At 48.3% G+C, this 20723-nt stretch overlaps 2 protein-coding genes across 4 annotated transcripts; one reads left to right on the top strand and one right to left on the bottom strand.

Annotated features, from left to right (window-relative positions):
• Positions 1–6: 6 nt before the first annotated feature.
• ARMC7 (armadillo repeat containing 7) lies at positions 7–20501 on the bottom strand. 3 transcript variants are annotated; one of them, XM_074343659.1, is made up of 5 exons: positions 18482–20501; positions 18250–18393; positions 2705–6730; positions 1090–1247; positions 7–868 (listed from the first exon to the last, which is right to left on the bottom strand). In XM_074343659.1, exons 1-3 carry the CDS (start codon positions 18570–18572, stop codon positions 6369–6371), a joined length of 597 nt encoding a protein of 198 aa, XP_074199760.1. In that variant the 5' UTR covers positions 18573–20501; the 3' UTR covers positions 7–868; positions 1090–1247; positions 2705–6368. The 3 variants fall into 3 exon arrangements, with proteins under 3 accessions (XP_074199760.1, XP_045369554.1, XP_045369556.1); XM_045513598.2 differs by lacking the exons at positions 7–868; positions 1090–1247 and having other exon boundaries at positions 6450–6730; positions 18314–18393; XM_045513600.2 differs by lacking the exons at positions 7–868; positions 1090–1247; positions 2705–6730 and adding an exon at positions 11151–15346 and having other exon boundaries at positions 18239–18393.
• Positions 3363–5105, top strand: NT5C (5', 3'-nucleotidase, cytosolic). Its single transcript, XM_010950786.2, has 5 exons — positions 3363–3560; positions 4069–4169; positions 4250–4310; positions 4489–4603; positions 4725–5105. Exons 1-5 carry the CDS (start codon positions 3363–3365, stop codon positions 4877–4879), a joined length of 630 nt encoding a protein of 209 aa, XP_010949088.1. The 3' UTR covers positions 4880–5105.
• Positions 20502–20723: the final 222 nt, after the last annotated feature.

Raw genomic sequence — 20723 nt, 5'->3', positions numbered from 1 at the left:
GCTGTCTTTTTTTTTTTTTTTAATTTTATTTTTGTTTTGGAAGAACAGGTTCACAGTCTGTCCTGATTCCTCTGGGTCTGTAGGCCATGGCATGAGTGTTTTCTAGTAGTAGATTGGAGGGAAAATCTTTGTGACACTTAGTACCGTGTTTTTAAGAACAAATCATTTGGTTCTAAATGTGTTAAGAGGGTCTTTTGTACTGAGGTTTTTAAAACCCTTTTCTTGTCAGCTTTACTTGGGTTTACCAAGCCTGCACTGGACAGGCCAGTAGACAGTCCACAGGCGCTGTCCCTTCAGGCCCCCAAACAAAGTTGTTTTCATGCCGAACTTACTTGGCGTTGCCCTGACTTGTCAGTGCCCTTTGCTAAAAGCATCTTCTGTGCCATACGGAGTGATAGAGGCCTGCGCCTCATGCCTTGCTGCCTGCAAAGCAAAAAAAAAAAAAAACAAAATAAAAAAACCTTACCTTTCTGAACCTTAAGAAACCTTTAAGCCAGATACTAACCTGACTGGCTGAGCAAAGCCCGCTGCTCCCACGCAGAGGAAGGCTTCTATGTACACTCAAATTGATGGATTCCAGGTGGTGAAGCAAGGGCGGGGACCACACAGAAGTGGGTCTTCGTGGTGCACGGACCCCACGGGGGCAGTGCTCTTCTTAGATAACTTGAAGCTGTGTGCATGATGCTGGTGCTAGACCATGAAATGAAAGTCTCATCCTTAAAATGTGTGTTGTACTTTCACAATCCTGGATTGTTGCTTAAAGTAAACAATGTACAAATTTTGAAACACTGTGTCCTGTGTCATCTTTTTTTGAGATTGTTTCACTGTTCTACCTGTTCAGTTGCATTCTCCTTTGGTGCTGTCAATCCTGCCGCCCAGGGATTTGATGAGCCATTAAAATTAAAAGAGTAATAGTAAGGCCCAGAGGGAAGTGGGCTTGTCTTTAAAGAAAACAGGTTGAAAGGCAGAGCATGAGTTCAAAAGGCCAAAATAATTAACTGATACCTGGTAGTAAAATACAGGACTAACATGTATAACTGGTATCCAAAATAATTATTAGCTAATACACTAGACTCATCTACTACCTACCATCTGTGCTCGGTGATAACATTCAAAATTTTGAGTCCCCTCATGCTTGCAAGGTACTTCTCAATGGTGGGCGGTCAAAGAAAGGCTCCGAAGAAAGGAAGGGTCCATGCGGAATGTCTTAAGTCCTCTCAGGAAGATGGGAGGAAGCTCACAGGGTTCTAGGCAGAAAGTTCCAGATCAACATGCTATATAAAATGTCCAAACTGGGGCACTGTGAGACCTAGCTTTTTAGGTTTAGCTGTGCTACTGAGCAGCTGTGTTCTTGAGCTTGTCATTTGGGGGCTCAATTTCCTAACTTAAAGATCTTTCGGTGTGGGGCTGGGGGGAGGATAGCTTAGGGGCAGAAAGCATGTTTAGCATGCGCAAGGTCATGGGTTCAACCCCTTTAAATAAATAAACCTAATTCCCTCCGCCACCCCCAAAAAACTAAAAAAAATTTTAAAAGACCTTTGAATGAGGTCACCTTTAAAAACTCCCATGATTGAGATGATTCAAGCCTAGTGGGTAACCACCCGCTCATTTGACCTATTGAGCATCTCTGGGGAGAGTAAGTAATTACAGTTTGTCGGGGTGTTAAGTTTTCCTTCCTAATCATATAAAGCAGTTGCGAAATGGAGAATGAACAGCTATGCTTACAGGATTCTTCTAGTTTCACTAAAACAGATTGGCCCTACAAACAGCTTGACCTGCTATGACTCTTTGGAGGTAGGAAACCTGCACCCGTTCTCTCAGTAATGGTGGAGCTCCTCCTAGGAAAGAGGTCCTTAATTTGTTTTTTGAGAGGTCCCTAATTTGTGTCACAACTTGTAACTTGGCTTTAGTTTTTTTATTCTATGAAGGTAAGTGCCTAGTCAGAAGGTGTTCTGAGGGATAGTTCTGCCAGCCATTTTGGTACTATTAATGATTTTAGAAAATTGTATGTAAACATGTTTGCTAAGGGTGTTGAATTTCCACTTAGAAAGCTTAGGGTTTAGGAGGGGGAGGGTATAGCTCAAATGGTAGAGCAGAGATGGAGCCAACCCCACAAGTTTAAGAAGTCTTGACACCTTATTAGAAGCCACTTCTTAGCATGCATGATGTCTTGGGTTCAATCCCCAGTACCTCCTCTAAGAATAAATAAGTACTAAATAAACCTAATTACCACCGCCCCCCAAAAAAGCTTAGGGTTTAGAAAGTTAAGTTCAATGATCTTAAAATGATGACGGCAGAAGAATCTAGCATTTCGTTGACAGTCTGGACTTTACACAGTTGTGTGACTTCACTGGCTTGGTAAAGGAGGTGAGAAAAAAACCAGCCCAGGACTCAGTACTTAATTGCTACTGCTGATTCTACTGCTTAAGCGTTTTAATATTCGATCATCAGGCTCCCCTTCCTAATGTGTCTGTTACACTGGTTTGGAAGTACTAGGGTGCTCAACTGGGGAACTATAGACAGATGGGTCACAGACTCAAATCTGAATCTAATTTGTAGGTAAATATATTTGCATTTGTCAGGAAATTGTGTTAAATCTACAAAACGAAAGCCAACAGAACAGCAATGTTCAGCATTTTCTAGGATACAGCTGCCAATTCTAGAGAAGTGTCAGTTCCATAAAAAGGAGGACAGTCCGGTTTACCTGGTGGAAAATCGTCTCTTCCAAGTGAGATTGGATGATTAAACTAGATGCTCCCATGTTTCAAGCAGACTCTGGTTTATGAACTCATCTCTGAGGAGCTCGGCTCACACGAACCAATGGTCTTCAACAGATTCATTTACTTCAAACAGCTACTGGGAGCCCCCATATTCAAGTCTTGGGTTGGTGCTGCCTTGACGCCGTGGGAACTCTGCTTTTGGGGTCCCCACAAGCATGGGGGCCAGGTATGGATTCTAAGAAAGATGGAGCCAACCCCACCGGTTTTATAAGTCTTGACTCCTTGTTAGAAGCCGCTTCTCAGTATTTAGCACAGTCCCGGGTCAGGCCCCTGTAAGGTCTGCCCCCAAGCAATCTGTGGGGTGAGCGGGGACGTCTGCTACAGAGTTGGGGGGCAGCCGATGTGCACGCGGGCGCGTCCTCAGACCAGAAAAGTGACCCAGGCCGGCGCCACGCGGAGTCCTGGGGAACCTGGGAAGCTCTCGCCCTTCCGCAGGGCGGGGCACACGGGGCCCATGCAAATTAGCCCTGGTCGGCCCCGCCCACCCAGGGGTCTCCGGAAGCAGCGGTAGGCGATCAGCTCCGCTTCGGCTCCCGCTCCCGGCGCTTCCACGCTTCCGGCCGGGTCCCCTGCCTCGCGGCGATGGCAATGGCGATGGCGGCGCGGCACACGCGGCCCGTGCGGGTGCTGGTGGATATGGACGGCGTGCTGGCCGACTTCGAGACCGGCCTCCTGCGGGGCTTCCGCCGAAGATTCCCCGGGGAGCCACACGTGCCCCTGGAAGAGCGCCGCGGCTTCCTCGCCAGCGAGCAGTACCGAGCCCTGCGCCCAGACCTGGCGGTAGGGAGTGAACAGGGGTGGAGAGCGACCCTGGGAGCGGGGAGCCCCAGCCCCACAGGACATCTGGGAGCGGGAAGCCCCAGCCCCACAGGACACCTGGGAGCGGGGAGCCCCAGCCCCACAGGACATCTGGGAGCGGGAAGCCCCAGCCCCACAGGACACCTGGGAGCGGGGAGCCCCAGCCCCACAGGACACCTGGGAGCGGGGAGCCCCAACCTCATAGGGCACCTGGGATTGGGGAGCCCTCCCTTTGGTCAGATCAGGACTGTCTCTGCTCTGTGTCCGGAGGCACCTCTCTGTTTAAATTAACAAAGCTTTCACTTCGGAATCCACAGTTCACCTCAGGACAAGACAGTCTGGGGGAGTACTTACCCCTACACAAACTCCTCTACCTGAGGCTCTGATTTGGGGGCCGAAGACCCTCAGGAACCTTACTTTTGAGAGTCCTCGCTGGGGCTGGAGAGATCTGCCGGGAGCAGAGCCAGGACAGGAACACTGTATCTTTCAGGACAAAGTGGCCAGTGTGTATGAAGCCCCAGGCTTTTTCCTAGACTTGGAGCCCATCCCTGGAGCCTTGGAAGCCATGCGGGAGATGAATGACATGCAGGAGTGAGGAAGGGTGGGGAGGGAGGGGTGGTGGGGAGCAAGGGCTGTCACCACCCTGTCCAACTTTTGCACCTTCCCTGCAGCACCCAAGTCTTCATCTGCACCAGTCCTCTGATGAAATATGACCACTGTGTGGGCGAGAAGGTGCGGTTGCCTCGGCACTTCCTAAAGCCTGATTTGTAAAACAAACCAGCAGAAACACGGGGGTGGGGGGAGCAATCTCTCTCAAGGGCTGTAGACCCTCCCTCACACCTACTTGCTGACTGGCCCTGAATTCAGGGGCCCATCACGCTCATCTGACAGACCTGTGCCCACTACACAGTACCGCTGGGTGGAGAAGCACCTGGGGCCCCAGTTTGTGGAGCGCATTATCTTGACGAGAGACAAGACGGTGGTCTTAGGGGACCTGCTCATTGATGACAATGACACCATTCAAGGTGGGAGCCATTTTCCTTAGCAACCTCCAGGCATCTGGCCGGCTGGGATTAGGGAGAGGGAGCACAAATAACCAGATTACAGACTGTATGTTTCCTGCCTTCCTCCCATGTCCTGTCCCAGGCCAAGAGGAGACCCCACGCTGGGAGCACATCTTGTTCACCTGCTGCCACAACCAGCACCTGGTCTTGCCCCCAACAAGGAGACGGCTGTTCTCCTGGAGTGACAACTGGAAGGAGATTATAGACAGCAAGAGGAGAACCATGCAGCGCGACTGAACCGGCCTGAGGCTGCCACAGGAGTAAGCTGAGGACCCTGGCAGCAGACAGTAGCTTAAGGAAGGGAAGGCAGGCCAGCAGGAACCGTGGCAGAACCGAGTGACAGGCAGCATCATGGCAGTGACCCCCGCCAGCACCGTGCCAGCCACCTGGAACCTCCCAAGAGAGCTGGCATGGAAGCATGGTGGGGAAATCAGGAACCTTTTTAATAAAATGCTTTGGCTCACTGCTCTCTTCAGGCTGTTTATTTGGGGAAGTAAAGGGATAGGAGCCCCATGGGGGCAACTGGAATACAGGCTGATAAGGAGGCCTTTCCCTCTTCCTTTCACATCTCCTTAGTCTATTAGTCCCATAATCTGTGCACCTCCATATCCACCTGGATACCATTCCTCTCAAATATGCCTTTCCTTGGCCATGTAAAAGGTCAACTTTAAGGGAATGCCAAAGGGAGGCCAGGACGTTCCACTGCTCTGAATCCCAACTTTCCACGGGGGCCCACACCCCTTCCCCTGTGCTGACCAGCATGCCCTGGACTCTGAGCCATAGGCTTCATGTCAGTATCTGGTCCTCTGACTGCCTTGAACATCCCTTACTTGCTTCCTGAAGCTCCTCTGAGCCTGAGCGCACTTCCAGGGACAGGGATCCCTTACTAATCCTGATGGCAGAGAAGACGTGCCAGGGCTTCCAGGCAGGGGCCACGGGGTGGTGAAGGAAGACACGGCTCCAAGGGTTTGGGCCTGTGTTCTGATGTGTCGTCACTCTCATGGCCTCAGTCTTAAGGCCTGATGGCCATGTTAACAGTCACTGAGCTACAACATTCAAGAGCAGAGACCACATCTTCCTCTTTGAAGCCCTAACATGGTGTCTAGATGAGAGGCCAGTGTGGATAAACAGTTACTCCTGGGCCACAGAATTCTCCAGGCCAGCATCCACCATGCCCAAAGCCCAGCCTCCACAGCCCTGGAGTAGGCACACATTCCCCAAGCCCCGAAATACTTTTAACCACAAAGTTTTTCATTTCTAGTTCTTAAAATTGCTCCACACACTTCAGTTAAGGGTGTGGTTAATGTGTATGTCCTCAAGCTCAGGCAATTCTCCTAAGCCCCAGGCCCAGCTGTTCCTCAGGAGAAACAGTTTTTACAAAGCCTTTGGTTCTAGGGACCCAGTTGCTTCTTACACAAGGTTGAAAGCCTGGTGGCGGGGCGGCCCGGGAAGCAGGACCTGCACCTCCAGCTGGTGGAGAGTGGCCACCTGTGAAAATGGCACCACCTTCGATTTCCTTCTCCACGTGTTGCCCACTCATCTTCTGATGCCTTTCATCATAGTGTAAATGTCTGTTGTGCTGAGAAAACTCACCCTTAAAATGGCTAAAAAAGCACCATCTGGGGAGAAGGTGCTCAGTGAGAACTGTTCCTGCCTCCTGAGTCCCCACCAGGATTTCAGTCTGGTCTCCAACAGGCAGGGTGCTGTGGCCTGGGCTCTCCCTGGGTCAGGGCTCCTGTGGGGCCTCAGTCCTTGGCAGTGGGATACCCAGAGCAGAGTGAGCCCCCCAGCTGCGGGCTTCAGCCACCTGGCTTGGGGAACAGAAGTCTTCCAGGAAGATCTGGGCCAGGTTTCGGAGCCTTGCGTTGGCTGAGAGGGAGAAGCGCAGCATGCACTGGACCACGGGCACGGCCGTCAGCTCGGGGTGGGAGCCGGAGCCCGGCGAGCTCAGGTACATGATCGTGGTGACAGCGGACAGCACAGTCTCCTCGTTGGGGCTGGACAGGCAGTTGATGATGAGGGGGATGCCCCCTGTCTGCAGGATGTGCTCCTTGTTGGCCCTGTCTGAGCACAGGTTGCAGAGGCCTCCTGGGGAAGAGCAAGAGGGGTCTAGATGCCTCGGCCCTGGGCCTCCTCCCATCCCTCTTCTACCCATTCAGTCCCAGGGAAGGGCCCAGGCCTGAGAGAAGGTGGCCCAGGGACAAGGGATCCAAAGTCCACTGGGTTCTCCAGCCCTCCCTTTCAAGGTTCCAGAAAGGCCTGCCTCCCTGCCACTGCCTAGCCTTCTGGAAGTGGGCACTGATCCCTGTCCCTCTTGGCTCAGCCAGTTAAATGGCTGATATACTCTCCTTTTTTTTAAAGCAAAAAAGAGGGGAGGGTATAGCTCAGTGGCAAAACGCATGCTTAGCATACACGAAGTCATCAGTACCTCCATTTAAAATAAAGGAATAAATAAGCCTACTTACTCCCCCCAAAATAAATAAACTGCCACTTTAAAAAATAAACTTAAAAAATAGAAAGCAAAAAAAAAAAAACCTTAAAAACATAAAACTCACAATATATCACCATTTTAGAACAATTAAGAAAATAATACGGTTTCACTGGTATATACACATGTCAAAACTTATCAAATTATATCCTTTAAATATGTACAGTTCATTATATGTCAGTTGTATCCTGTAAAGTTGTTAAAAATATTCGAAGCCAAAATATAAGCCATATTAATCCCACCACCCAGACATTTAACATTTGATTTTCATCCCACAATTTTTAAATATGTGACTACATACAAATATTTAACAAAAATTTGATACTCTCCTTAATGTTTTGTGAGCCAGCTTTTCTCATTTCCTTAACATGAACATCTCTCCATGCCAATAAATCTACAATCATGGCATCATTTAACAGTTATGCAGTCCACTATTTTATGGATACAGCATAATTTATTAAGAGGTTAGAGTGTTTCAGCATCAGTCCCACATCACTGTTACTAGGATTCTAGGGGATGAAAGGCCATAGGGAGAGACCTCCTGACTATGGATCTAAGAACCCACTGCCCAAGCAGTGTGGCCAGATCACCCCATTCTCTCACGTGAGGCCTGGAGCAGGCAATGTGGGAAGCTGATTTCCTGTGGGTCCCGACTGAGCTTCCCGCCTTAGGTTCCTACTCCAAGCAGAGAAAGGGCTTCACATCTCATTTGCATAACATGGCCGACCAGTCCTGAGTGTCCAATCAGGAGTGAGTCACAGCCCACCCACTTCCCCTGCATCTCTAGCAACAGGCTAAGAGGCTCTCCCCCAGCCTCAAACCCAACTAGGACATCTCCTCTAGCGCAAGGGAACAGGTACAGGGAGGTGGGAGGCAAGGCTGGCAAAGACACTCCTCCTCCTTTTCCAGGCACAGCCACCCTCTCGCTAGCAGTATCTGAGTCAGTTTTGAGTCCTGTTATAGGGAAACATTTATAAAGGTTTTATCCAGTCAGCCTCCAGGGACTTCCCACTGTATTTGGAATAAAATCCAAACTCCCTCTAGGATCTTCACATGGTCCTACTCTCTTGCTGGTAACCAGTACCTGATGGCTCCCCGGCCAGTGAAGTTTCCCTGGAGTACCCCACTAGCTACTCCCTGCCACATCCAGAGCACTTCCCTCATGACCCTGTTTCATTTTCCTCATATGCTTAAAACTTTGAGAAATCATCTTCACAGATTTTTCTTGCTCACTGCCCGTGGAGCCCCACTAGAAAGTACGTGTCCTGAGGTCAAAACCTAGGTTGTCTTATTCCCACCGTGTCCTCGGCACCTGGCACAGGGCACTCCACGATATTTTTTGGAAGGATTTTAAAGCAAGGGGCAGGGGGAAAGGGTTGCACTGCAAGGGTTGAGGGGCTGGATGGGATGGCTCCCTGAGACCTCATCCACCTTGAACTTCTGCGGCTGTGGGATCTCACAGACACAGTACCTCTGAGGGGCAGAAGGGGCTGAGTGGCATTCGTTCCCAGAGTCAGGAAGATGAGCAGCAGGAGAGGGCCCAAGACATTGATGGAGAGGTCCCTCCCTCTGGGACACTCAGAGGCCTTCCTGCCCATCTCTGCCTCAGCACCCGTTCACCCTAGTGGAGCCCTTAGCATAACCCGCGGTCCTCCTGTGACCGCCTTCTTCACCTGCAGTCTGTCCCCGGGCACTGTATGGCCCAGCCCTGCTCTCTGCTTCACCTCTGTATCCCAGGTGCCTACTACTGGGGAGTCTTCTCACTGGACACGTGCTGGGAACAGGACTGAACCCCATGAAGCAAGAGTTATCACCCCCACTTACGGGAAAGAAGCTGAGGCTGTTGAGTAACTTGCCTAAAGTCCCAGAAGATGAGGAGCCCTTTGCCACTCCCATGGGAAAAGGTGTCCCTTTAGTAGCCACCAGAACAGCTAATCCTACCACGGGCAGATGCCAGGTTCATCCAGGAGCAGGGACACGTAGAAACGCTCTGGCAGGCCTCTGGCTTCTCAGACACATTTACGCCCTCTCTGCTGAGCTGGTGAACCAGCCTCGTACTGGCACTGCAGATGCAACGCAGGGTTCGGGGGTGGGACTTATCTCTGCTGTCAAGCTTTGTGATACGATGAAGCCTGAGTCACTCTCTGGCTGCTGAGTCATCATCACACCCAGGTGTGCCTGCGTGGGGCACTGCTGCCCAGGTCAGGGACAATCAGATGGCATCTGCTGGAGGATGGGGGTAGAGGCGGCCTCGGGACAGCCAGCCCCACCTGCTCCCCATGCGCAAGCCTAGGAAGCCTCCAAGGATGGATCAGGTGCCTGCCAGAGCTCACCAGCTGCCCGGGCCCCAACAGCAGCAGGGAATTCTTGAAACCCCTCTGCCTGGCAGGCAGCGACCCTCAGAGATGAAAAGAGGAGTGACAGGCTGTAAAGAGAAGGGCTTCAGGGTAAACAGGCTGAGCAGGAGCAACCACCATGGAGCTGAGGACCCATGAGAAGCTGAAGCCATGGCTGCTTTGTGCTTTCCCCTGAGTTCACCTCTGTGAACCTGCCCTGAAGAACAAGATGGGTTGTAGAAAGAGCAACACACAACCTGGAAGCTTCCTAAACAAGGCCCAACGAGAGCAAACTGGTTAAATAAACTATGGTACATCTGTGTGATGAAAAAAGTATACAGTTCCAAAAATCCCATTTTCAAAGAATACTTAATGTGGGAAAATGCTTGCAATAGAAGGTTAAAGAGAAAAAAAAGACATTAAATTGTATAATAAAATTGCAATAAAAAAAAAATAGGTCCAAGGCAGGAGGGTATAGCTCAAGTAGTAGAGCGCATGCCTAGCATGCATAAGGTCCTGGGTTCGATCCCCAATACCTCCTCTAGAAATAAATAAACCTAATTACCTCCTGCCCCTAGGGGGAAAAAAAAAGGAAAAAACTTATATGAAAACAAATATATGTATATATATGCATGACTGGGACATTGTATTGATGTCCCAGAAATTGATACATTGTAACTGACTATACTTCAGTTTTTTAAAGAAAAGGTCCAGTAAGATGTCACTTATTCTGAGAGCCCTCCATGAGCACCCTAATCAGCCCCTCTCCCAACGATGCCCTCCCCTTAGCACCTTTATTTTTCTTCATACCTCAGGGTTCTTTGTCAACACATTGGCTGTTGTCCCACTAAACTACAAACTCCTTAAGAATGGGTCTTTTGCCTTGCCATATCCTGTGGCCTCAGCCCCAGATGCTTAATAAATGTTACATGAATAGTTACATTAAAAAGAGACAGGCTGGGAACACACCAAAATGGTAATAATAGTTGGTCATCTCTGTGTAGTAGGATTATGGGTAATTTTTAATTTTCTTTATTCTTTATTTTCCTCCATGAACATGTTATTTTTGTTATGTTAGTTTTCCTCCATGAACATGTTCATTTTTATAACCAGGAAAAAGATGATGTTCTTTTTTTAAAGCTGACATTCACTCAGAAAGGAGAACAACTCACCAAATGACACCATTAAAAGAAGTAAAAACGAAAAAAAAAGAAAAAGGAAGTAAAAAGGCAAAAGAAGAAAATATTCACAGAATACGTTATCTGACAGAGGACTCATATCCAGAATAAATAACTCCTGCATATCAATAAAAGATGAACGATAAAAGACTTGGATAAACTCTGCACAAAAAGGCCATTATGTGAAAATGTGCTTAGCATTCCTTATCAGAGAAATGAAAATTACCACCACAATAAGAGGCCACTACACACCCATCATAATGGCTAAAACCAAAAAGACTGACAATACTAAGTGTGGGTGGGGAGGTGGAACCATTGGAAGGCTCATGCTGGTGGTGAGGAGTGTGACGCATAATTACTATGGAAAACTATTTGGCAGCTTCTAAGAAAGTTAAACCTAAATCTACCCTATGAGTCAGCAACTCTACTCCTACCAGAATCTGAGAAAAATGAGTACATACATATATAAGGAATCTCCCCGAGAGACTACACATGTGTACAAGAACTTGTATAAAAACTCATAACAGCTTTATTCATAAGGCTCCAACAAGAAACAGAAATCTCCATCAACAGGTGAACAGAGGAGCAAATTCTGGCATAGTCATACAAAGACATGAACTAATGATACTGTTACAACTTGGATCTTAAAAACATCACGTTGAGTGAAAGAAACCAGACAAAAGAGTATATTCTGTACTTTATATGAAGTTCAAGAACAGGCAAAACGAATCCATGGGGAAAGAGGTTAGAGCAGGGGCTACCTCTGGGTGGAAGACGCTAACTGCCAGGTGGTATGAGAGACCTTTTTGGGGAGATGGAAACATTCTGTATCTTGATTTAAGTGCTGGTTACATAGATGTACACATACCTTAATGAATTTAAAGAATCATCAAAATGACGCTTAAGATATGTGCATTTCACTGTGGGTTGTTGATTATGCTGCAATTTAAAAACTGACTACCAAGCAAAAAGGAGAACAAGTTCTGACTGGCTGATGAACATGTTTTGGACAAAAACAGACAAGACAGAGAGAAAGAGGAAAAAAAGGCAAAGTCAGGGCCCTTCTAGACGCAGGGAGCTGCAGAAGCCCCCAGGGAGACGCAAAAGAGAAAACCCCAAGTGCGGCCTGGGAAGAGAAAGCAGGTGGTGGCTCAGAGAGGTCAGGTCACAAAGCAAGTAGGATGTTGGGGCTGGAAGGGACGAGAGGGCCTAAGGATTGTCCTGGGGATTAAATGAACTCACGCTGACAAGTGCTTAGCCAGCACCTGGCGCCTCTGAGGGTGGAGAGAGTGGCTTGAGACATGACTACATCTGAGGACCCGCCTGCCCCAGGGTCCTGGGCTGGCCACAGTCCATCCTGGGGCAAAATCTTCATTTGGGACTATTTGTTCTGAAGTTTTACTTCAGCATCTTGAAAATGGTTCTCTCTGAAATTTTGAGTTTGAGGGACAGAACAGTCTATAGAGACAGTTACTGTTATGTGTAAGAAGCTGAGGGACAAATACCCACGTATGTATTGCTTACATTTGCTAGTTTCCTATTGGAGGGGCAGGGTGGAAGGGACAGGACTTCTCTGAAAATACACTATAATATGGTTCTGACTTAGATGGATGTGTTTTGTATAATTAAAAAACAATTTAAATCAAAAGAAAAAAATATCATGGCTTTTCCCACTTCTGACCTGTACTCAAGTCTAGAAATTTATCCTACAGGTAGATGCCCAGAGAGAAGTGACGCACAAATAAGGGTATTCACTGCGGCACTGGTTGTGAGAGCAAAATGGAAACAATGTAAGTAGCCAGCCAAAGGGGTCCCTTCCCACCAGGGATGTTGTGCAGCATTTACAAAGAACGAGGGGGCTCTTTATGGGCTGATACTGCAAGTGTGCCAAGATATGATGCTAAGTTAAAAAAAAAAAAAAGGCAGAATATAGATATAGAATATAACATGTCTAGAACATGCAAAAAGGTATACATAGTATACATATAAATATATACATATTTGTTTATAAATCCTAAAAATATCTCTGGGAGGATACACAAGAAACTAGCAATGGTTGCCTCCAGAAAAAGCTAAGGAGGGAGTTACTGTTCACTATACACCCTTTTGAATTCTGTACCACTTGAATCAATTACGTATTCACATAAATTACTAAAACACACACGTACACCCTGCTGGTGCCTAGAACTAAAGCACAAGGGGAACTGGTCTCTGCAAGTCAGGCAGGGATGGTGGGGGCTGCCTGGAGCCAGCCTTCTGAGCTAGTGTGGAAGGGAGCAGTGGGTGAGAGCATCCAACTTACCTCTTTCCTGCAAGGGGAATCCTGCAGCACTTGGATGGCTGAAGAATTTCTTTTTAAGCAGACAGATGTGTGACCCCAGGACCTTAGGTGATCAGTGAGAGAAGGTGGTACAGGAGAACCCCAGAATAAGGAGGACCAAGCCACGGCTCCGTGGTGGGCAGATCTAGCTAGAATCCCAGGAATGCCCCTGAAGACCTAGGTGAGCACAGCAAGCAACTCTATTTCTCCATGCCTAGATTTCCTCATCAGTAAAATGGGCAGAGAGAATTAAATTATGTAAGACCCTGCCTCGCACACAGTAGATGTGGACCAAGCATACATCTGTTTATACCCCCGGAGGCTGGCACAGGGCACACCTGCAACTCACACACAGAGGAAGGGCCGGCACACCCAGGCAGAGTTTAACAGTGAGAAAGCAGCTGCCCTTGAAACCAGCACTGAGGTCAAGGACTGATACACTGTCAGCGATCCAGAAGCCTCTGCATATTCTTCCTTGATTCAATTCTCTCCCCCTCTCAAAGGTGAACACTTTCCTGACTTGTAATAATTTAATAAAATAATTTTAAATTAATAAGCAGGACCTTTTAAATTTTTACTAAAAGATAATTTTACTACACACATATCCCTAAATACTGTAATTCAGTTCTGCCTGTTTTTGGCCTTTAGAGAAATGGACATTTACTGTACATATTATTATGTGTCTAGCATCATTCACTTAACATTATGTTTGAAGATGATTGTACAGAGCTGCTGTAGATTGCTCATTCAACTTGCTAAGTAGTATGAATGTCCAGAATGTTGATATTCATTCCACTGTTGCCTCTTTCCAGTTTGGGACTGTTACAGATAATGCTGCTAGTGACATTTTTGCACAGATGTCTGCATGTACCCTGACCATATGGGTCACCGGGCACACCTATCTTCAATTTTATTAAATACTGTTTTCTAAAGTGAGGCCGCTCAGGAGTCATCTCCAGCCTTTTTCTGTGCGCCACTACCATCTGGTGGCAGCCACAAGTATTGCAGAAAATAGAACAGAGGAAAGTGATTTAATCTGAATTCTAGGAGGCCACCTACTTGAACCTATTGTTTTAGTAGCAAAACTGCCAAGGATTTGGTGATACCCTAGTATTCGACCAGTTTTCATGGAAGCAGAGAATTATCTCCTGGTCCCTTTACACCTCCGTACAGCATCTAGAATGGCGCAAGTGTGCCCACCTGCAAATCAACCAATGGTGCTTCGGGCCAACAATCCCAAATTCATGCCAAAGGCTGCCAGAGTTTTTATTTGGAGCAGGAGCTCTGAATTCTTTCACTCATTCCAGTAGTTACTGAGATCCTGGCTTTATAGCTGGTTCCTGATAATTCACCCATTCCCTATCGCCCATCCCAAACAAGGGCAGCTCTGGCCTGCCCCATGCCCATCTCCCAGTGGTACTTCCTCCTAATACTGCCCGGACACCCACTGTGAGGCTAAGGTTCAACTTTCGTATCTTCTCCTATCATTCAATGATTCTTCTCCAGAAGGAAAGAATCTCTGGAGCAGAAAGGTAATAAGCCATCATCCCCTCCCACCTCACTTCTCCCAGAGAGGTAACTGTTTATCCTCCAAAGGGTCTGATGGGGAGGGTATAGCTCAAGTGGGGAGCGTCCGGGGTTCAATCCCCAGCACCTCCTCTAAAAATAAATAAATAGACATAATTACCTCCCCCCACAAAAAAAGTAAATAAAAATTTTTTTAAAAGGGTCTGGATACCAGTCCTTGGATGGAGGCCTATGGGAACCTTGCAGCTGCAGATGCTTTATTTCATTTAATTCTCTCAACAATTCTGTGAGGCAGGTACAGCTAGTGCCCGTAGTTAAGTCAGGAAATAAGGACTGGAATCCAGGCCTGCCTGACCCCAAAGCCCAGCTCTTACCAAACTCACTATGTCCCCTGCCAGCAAACCAACACTGGTTTTGGTTCTGTCAAACCATGCCCATGGGCAATCGAACCGAGCAGTTATTCCAGAACCAGCCCTACTTAGGGCTGCAGCACCAAGTCATGGCCAGTCCTCTACACCTTCCCCTGCCCCTTCCATCCTCTTCCCCAGACCAAAAGGCCTGAGCATTTAGGACATAACAGAGATAAGCAAGGCACTCTGACCTCATGGAGATCACAATCTGACAGGCCACCAGAGATAAAAGACTCGGTGCTCCAAAGTGCAGACAGAATAAGCCCTGACGGTGTTTCTCACTGAGGACCACAGACATGAACAGAAACAGTAACAAAACACGTCTAAGCACTGCTGGGACTTTCCTTTTAAGTTATGCACAATAAATACAGGAGAAGTTTAATCTGCAGAGGATCCCACTGAGGGAGTCAATGCTAAGAAAGTTGTTGCTCTTGGGATTGGGGACCTTGCTCTGAGGGAAAGGAGGAGAAAAAAGAGGAGGAAAAGGCAGGAAATGTTAAACTGGTGATAACGATACTAACAATTCTAGACAAACTACCTTCACAGAGACAGAGACATGCACACACGCTTTTGCTCCCCACGACAGTCCTGCCAGGCAGGCAAGGAAGCGTGGCTTGGAGGGACAGGACTCATCCACAAGAATTGGCTATGAAGGGAAGTGGGGACCACAGACTTGGGGGCTTGGTCACCCAGGGGGTCACCCAGTCTGGAAAGCTGCCCAGGAGAGCAGGAACCCAGGCCCAGCCCTAGTCTCCCTCAAAACTCCCAGCTCAGTGGCCTGGATCTCAGAATGCTTCTGCCTTGGGAATGTTGCTTCCTGATCCTAGAAAACCTTGTCTTGGGTGACTGCTCTTTTTAGCAGTTTAGCTCCAGAGTCAGAAGTTTGAGTTGGAGGAGTTCTATTGCTCCCAGGTGGAGGTCTAGCCCCAGGTTTCTGCAGCGGCCACTATCACCATTCAGATGGCAGAAGCTGTGGAGCAGAGTTCCAAAAAGAGAGGAGATGGAGGACTGACACTGGAGAAAATCTTCAAGTGACCAATTTTTCACAATATTTATTCAGCACAATAATCTTCCAGAGGGGCAGACCTGGGCACCTGGGGCTCCTGCCCCCAGCCCAGCCTTGGAGGGTCTCACTTGGGCCCTCTCCACAGGTAAGAGTCCAGGGAGCCATCGGAAGCCAATCCCCCTGCCCCCATACCCAGAGCCTGGGCCCTAAACCTGCTCCCACAGCTGCTTAGGCCTCTTCCCTGCATCCTGACGCCCAGGGCTGAACTCTGAGGGTGAACACTGTTGGTGCATACACTCCTGCATACACTCCTAAGTCCAATGAGTGGCCACAGGGCAGGTGTTTGTGAAGCTATGAACAGAGCTGTGATGTCTACACATGTGAGGCCTGTTGTGGTAAGAGGAGTCCCAGATACCACAAATTAGAGGCAGACCTGGAAGGTCTTTCCAAAATTTAAATCACACTTATCTATGATGTATTCAGGAAAAAAGACAAATTTGTTACTTGATTCTATCAAGGCTTTCAATCTAATTTCTAGGTTATAGCAGGAAATAAAGGGGATATAGGAACAAACTAAATGACACCATAAAGAGGCAACTAGACAATTCGGAAGATGGGACATTCTGCAGAATAGGTCCAGATCCTTCAACAATTAGTGTTATGAAAAAAGAGTCTGTTAATAATTTAAAAAGATATGATATAATTTATGTTGTGACTTCCTTCCAAAGAGCACAACACGGAAAGGCAGAGGGCTGGTTAAAGAGTAGCTTCACAGTGGAGAAACCTGACACTACTTCATCCAGGTGACCAAGGTTAATATCAAGAGTGATAAGTTGTGGGGAGGGTATAGCTCAGTGGCAGAGCTGCATGCTTAGCACACACAAGGTCCTGGGTTCAATCTCCAGTACCTCCATTAAATAAAGAAATAAACCTAATTACCCACCCCCTGGCCAAAGCCATAATTAAGGAAAAAAACAGTGATAAGTCATGTTGACAGCAGAGACTCTTGATATGATGTAAATGAAAATGGCACTTTACCTCTGTGGTAATCCCCCTAAAATCCATATCCCAGTCTAATTATGAGAGAAACATCAGACAAGCCCCGAGGGAAAATCTACAAAATACCTGACCAGTACTCCTCAAAACTGCCAAGGTCATCCCCCTCCCCCCTAAAAAAGGGGAAAATTTAAGAAACTGGCACGGCCCAGAGGAGCCTACGGAGACATGACAACTAAACGTAAGGTGGGATCCTGGAGCAGTAAAAGGATGTTAAAACTAAGGAAATAAGAATAAAGTATGGACTGGAGTTAATAATAATAATGGGTTGATATTGGTTTAATTATTTATTGGGGGGTTATCAGATTGATTGATTATTTTAATGGTGGTACTGGGGATTGAACCCAGGACCCCGTGAATGCTAGGTGGTCTACCACTGAGCTGTACCTTCTCCCCTCATATTGGTTTATCAATTGTAACACATGTCCCATATTAATGTAAGATGTTCATAACAGGGAAACTGGACGTGGCATATATGGAAACTCTCTATACTATCTTTGTAATTTTTCTAAAACTGTTCTAAAATACAAAGTTTGTTCAAAAGAAAGAAAGATAGATCTAAGGAACATAACAACCAGATTAAGTGCATGGATCCTGGGTTGGATCCTGGTGTACACAAAACAACAACAAAAAAGTCCTTTTGAGAACCATTAGAGAAATTTGCATAACTGGATACTTAGTGATTATTATTTAAGGTTTCATTCCCTGTGTAGATAAGATTATTTTCACTATGTAGAGAAATGCTATTTTTAAAAGATGCATGCTGAAGAAAAGATTTGCCCTCAGAATAGATTCCAAACTCCTTCTCAACGCCAAGATCTGAGCTCCTGTTAAACTCTGGTGCCATCTCTCCAGCATCTATAACAATACCTTACTCACACAGTACATGCCCAATAAAAATCTGTCCAGTGAAAAATTCAATAGGTCTTGGACCACCACAACAAAATGAGCCATAATCCATTCCAAGTCACTTCTACTTCTCTGGATGTTAAAACATTAAGATAAAGATGTTTAAAAAGAGCACTCAAAACATCTTCCTCTCCAAGCGGCTTCAATCCATTCCCTCATTTATGATCTCATCTCTAAGCGGGAGGAAAGGCAGACGTGCAGAGGGAGCCCTGGGAGGGAGTTCCAGACCCGAATCAAGCGAGCTGTGAACCGTGGAGGGGGCTCAGACAATCGCTACTGAGGGGCTGCCTAAGAGATTCCTTTTCCACCAACTCATTTCTTACTCATTTATCTCATTACAGCCCATGAGGCATCTAGGAGACCGGCCCGATCCTTACCAATAGCAAACTCCACCAGGGTTTCATTCTCCTCCGACAGGGAATCGAGGAATAAATCCAGGACCTGCAGCTGCCGCAGATACTGGTAGTTACTGGGGTCATAGGCAAAGTTGGCGAGGTTGGCCAGTACTTGCTCCTTGGCGTCTGCAGTGGAAAAGCGGCACTGGAGCCAGGTCCGGGGCGGTGGTCGCAGACGCCGCCCCGCCCACTGCCCCAACCCTGCCGCTCTCACCTTGGCTCTCCGTCTCCTGGAATTCCGTGACCAGCGCCTGCAGATATCCCAGCCGGCCGACATGCGGGTCTACCTTCGGCTTCTGGGCCATGGTCGGGCGGCGGAGGGCCCCCGAGGGGGCGGGCAGGAGCGTGTGGGAGGCGAGGCTGGAAAACCGGGCGCGAACCTCACCTAGCCCTCCACAGGTCCAGGGAGGGGCGAACCGGGGCAGGAAACAAGTTCCTTTCCGGGCTTCAGGTTCTGCAGTAAACTGCAGCTGAAACTGGGATGTGGGAAATGGGGTGGGGACTCAGGACCTCGTAAGAGTAGGGGTGAAAAACCCAAACTGGGGAGCGGGAGACCAGGACGCTGCTGCTACGTGCTGTAACGGGAAGGAGCGGCACCAGCCTGGTTTGATTTTCGCCTGGGTCCGGACTTCCGGGGTAAGCCGCGCTTAGCCCCGCCCCAGAGGGCGGAAGGGGCGGGGCCGTCGTTGAGCTCTGCGTGCCCGCGCTGCGCGCTTTTAGGCTCTTGGCTCAGGCAGGCGATCGTCTGCACCTGGACGTGGTGATGGATTGCTGCGGGTGCGTCGAAGAGCGCCTCTAGGGCCCTTAGAGGCTCAAAACTGCCGGGGGACGCCCATGTAGGGGACTGTAGAGACTAAAGCACCTCCAGACACCCCTGCATTGAAGGGGCGCAACCCAGGCTCCTCGACCGAGGGACGCTCCCTGGAACGCGTGTGTCGGCTCCCTCTGTTCCGCACGTGGGTCCTTTGACGCTACCTTCTCGTCGGCTTTTCCCAAAAGCCGGACGAATCTGGTACCCTCTGCTCCGCTACCCCGAGCAGTCTGCCACCTCTGGCCAGAAATCTCGGGAACTGGGTAATGTCCTAAGGTGTTTTGTCAGCCAGGTGGACAAGGAGCACAACGGGCAGCACTGTCGGGTCCTAGAAGGAGCCCAGGTGTACCGCTTTGGCGGCTTTCTGGGTTGTGGAGCTCCACCCTATGCTGGTCAGGATCTGCTCTATACTCTCTCTAGAGGAATCTCAGGATCAGCTAAGTGTGGGTGCTGGCATCAGAACACCCCATCCTCCCTCATTTGTCCCCTCCTAAGGCTTCAGGGACCCTCATCCTTGAGGAGGAATTCCTAGAACCTAGTTTTGTGCTGAGGGCAGTGACCAGGTCTTATTCCTCCGATTCGTCCCTGGCACACAGTAGATGCTCAATATTTGTTGAACGAATTCTGCCCAAGGATTATTGCCACTCTTGCCTGGAGGGCAGAGAAGGTCAAAGTCCCCCTATGCTGAATGTTTACTGAAATATTTTTTCCTTGAAAGAAACCAGTTTTGGGCAAGTGGGCCTAAAACGGGATGTACAGTGGAAACCCTTGTGGCTACTAGCACCAAAAGCATTCATCTATCCACTAGCCCGAACTCTCTCCTTTTCCACTCAGTTAAGATGGAGAGGGAGACAAGACCTGGTAAAATGGGTTCAAGAATTCCCCCTTAGGTACACAAGCTATATAGATGGTGACCAAACACATGACAGGGCTGGGAGCAGTGAGGCAGCAGGGGTCTTCAGATTCAGACTTTTCAAACTGGAAGAGACTTTAGCTTATCTAGACCAACCTTCCCCTTTTTCAAGACCCAGAGATGGTAAACAATTTGCCCAAAGTCACACAGCAAATTGTGGCAGAGTCAAGCATGAATTTAGGTCTCTTCCCCAGAGCAGGTGAAGCTCTTTGCTTCACCTCTGTTCTACCTTCTTTGGCCATAAGGGGGCACTCACAGGTCCTGGAGAAGACAGTACATCCCCAAGGATGCTTACTCATGCCAGTTGGCCATGTGTTAGAGGAAAGCTGGAGTCCAGTCATGAAAATATAATCAATTCTCCTGATAAAGTTTTCTTGTTGAAGCCTGGTTGAGCTTGAATCAACAAACAAGGTCCTGGGACGGGACAGCCCTGAAGGGGAGCGGGAGGAAACTTACTCCAGACCTCTGTTTTCTAGCTTCATTAGTTCAGAGTTTATAGTATGCTGCAGAAAATGTTTTTGTGTGGAGTTCAAACAAACTCTGTTTGCCTGTCCCCTTGGTTGGTACCCAGCTGGGACAAGCCTGGGCTGATGACAGCCAGCCCTCATGGGATGACCTCAGGGAAGGGACCAGCGAAAAGAGTGTGTGTGGTGGGGAGCTCTGACTCCCAGGCCAGACGCACGGGCCAACAGGGAGCAGCAATGGCTTGGCAGCTGGCCCAGCCAGCTACTT

Source organism: Camelus bactrianus, chromosome 16, assembly GCF_048773025.1.
Source record: "Camelus bactrianus isolate YW-2024 breed Bactrian camel chromosome 16, ASM4877302v1, whole genome shotgun sequence".
Lineage (NCBI taxonomy): Eukaryota > Metazoa > Chordata > Mammalia > Artiodactyla > Camelidae > Camelus > Camelus bactrianus.
Note: the sequence above shows the minus strand (reverse complement) of the source record. Positions and strands in the feature narration are given on the sequence as shown.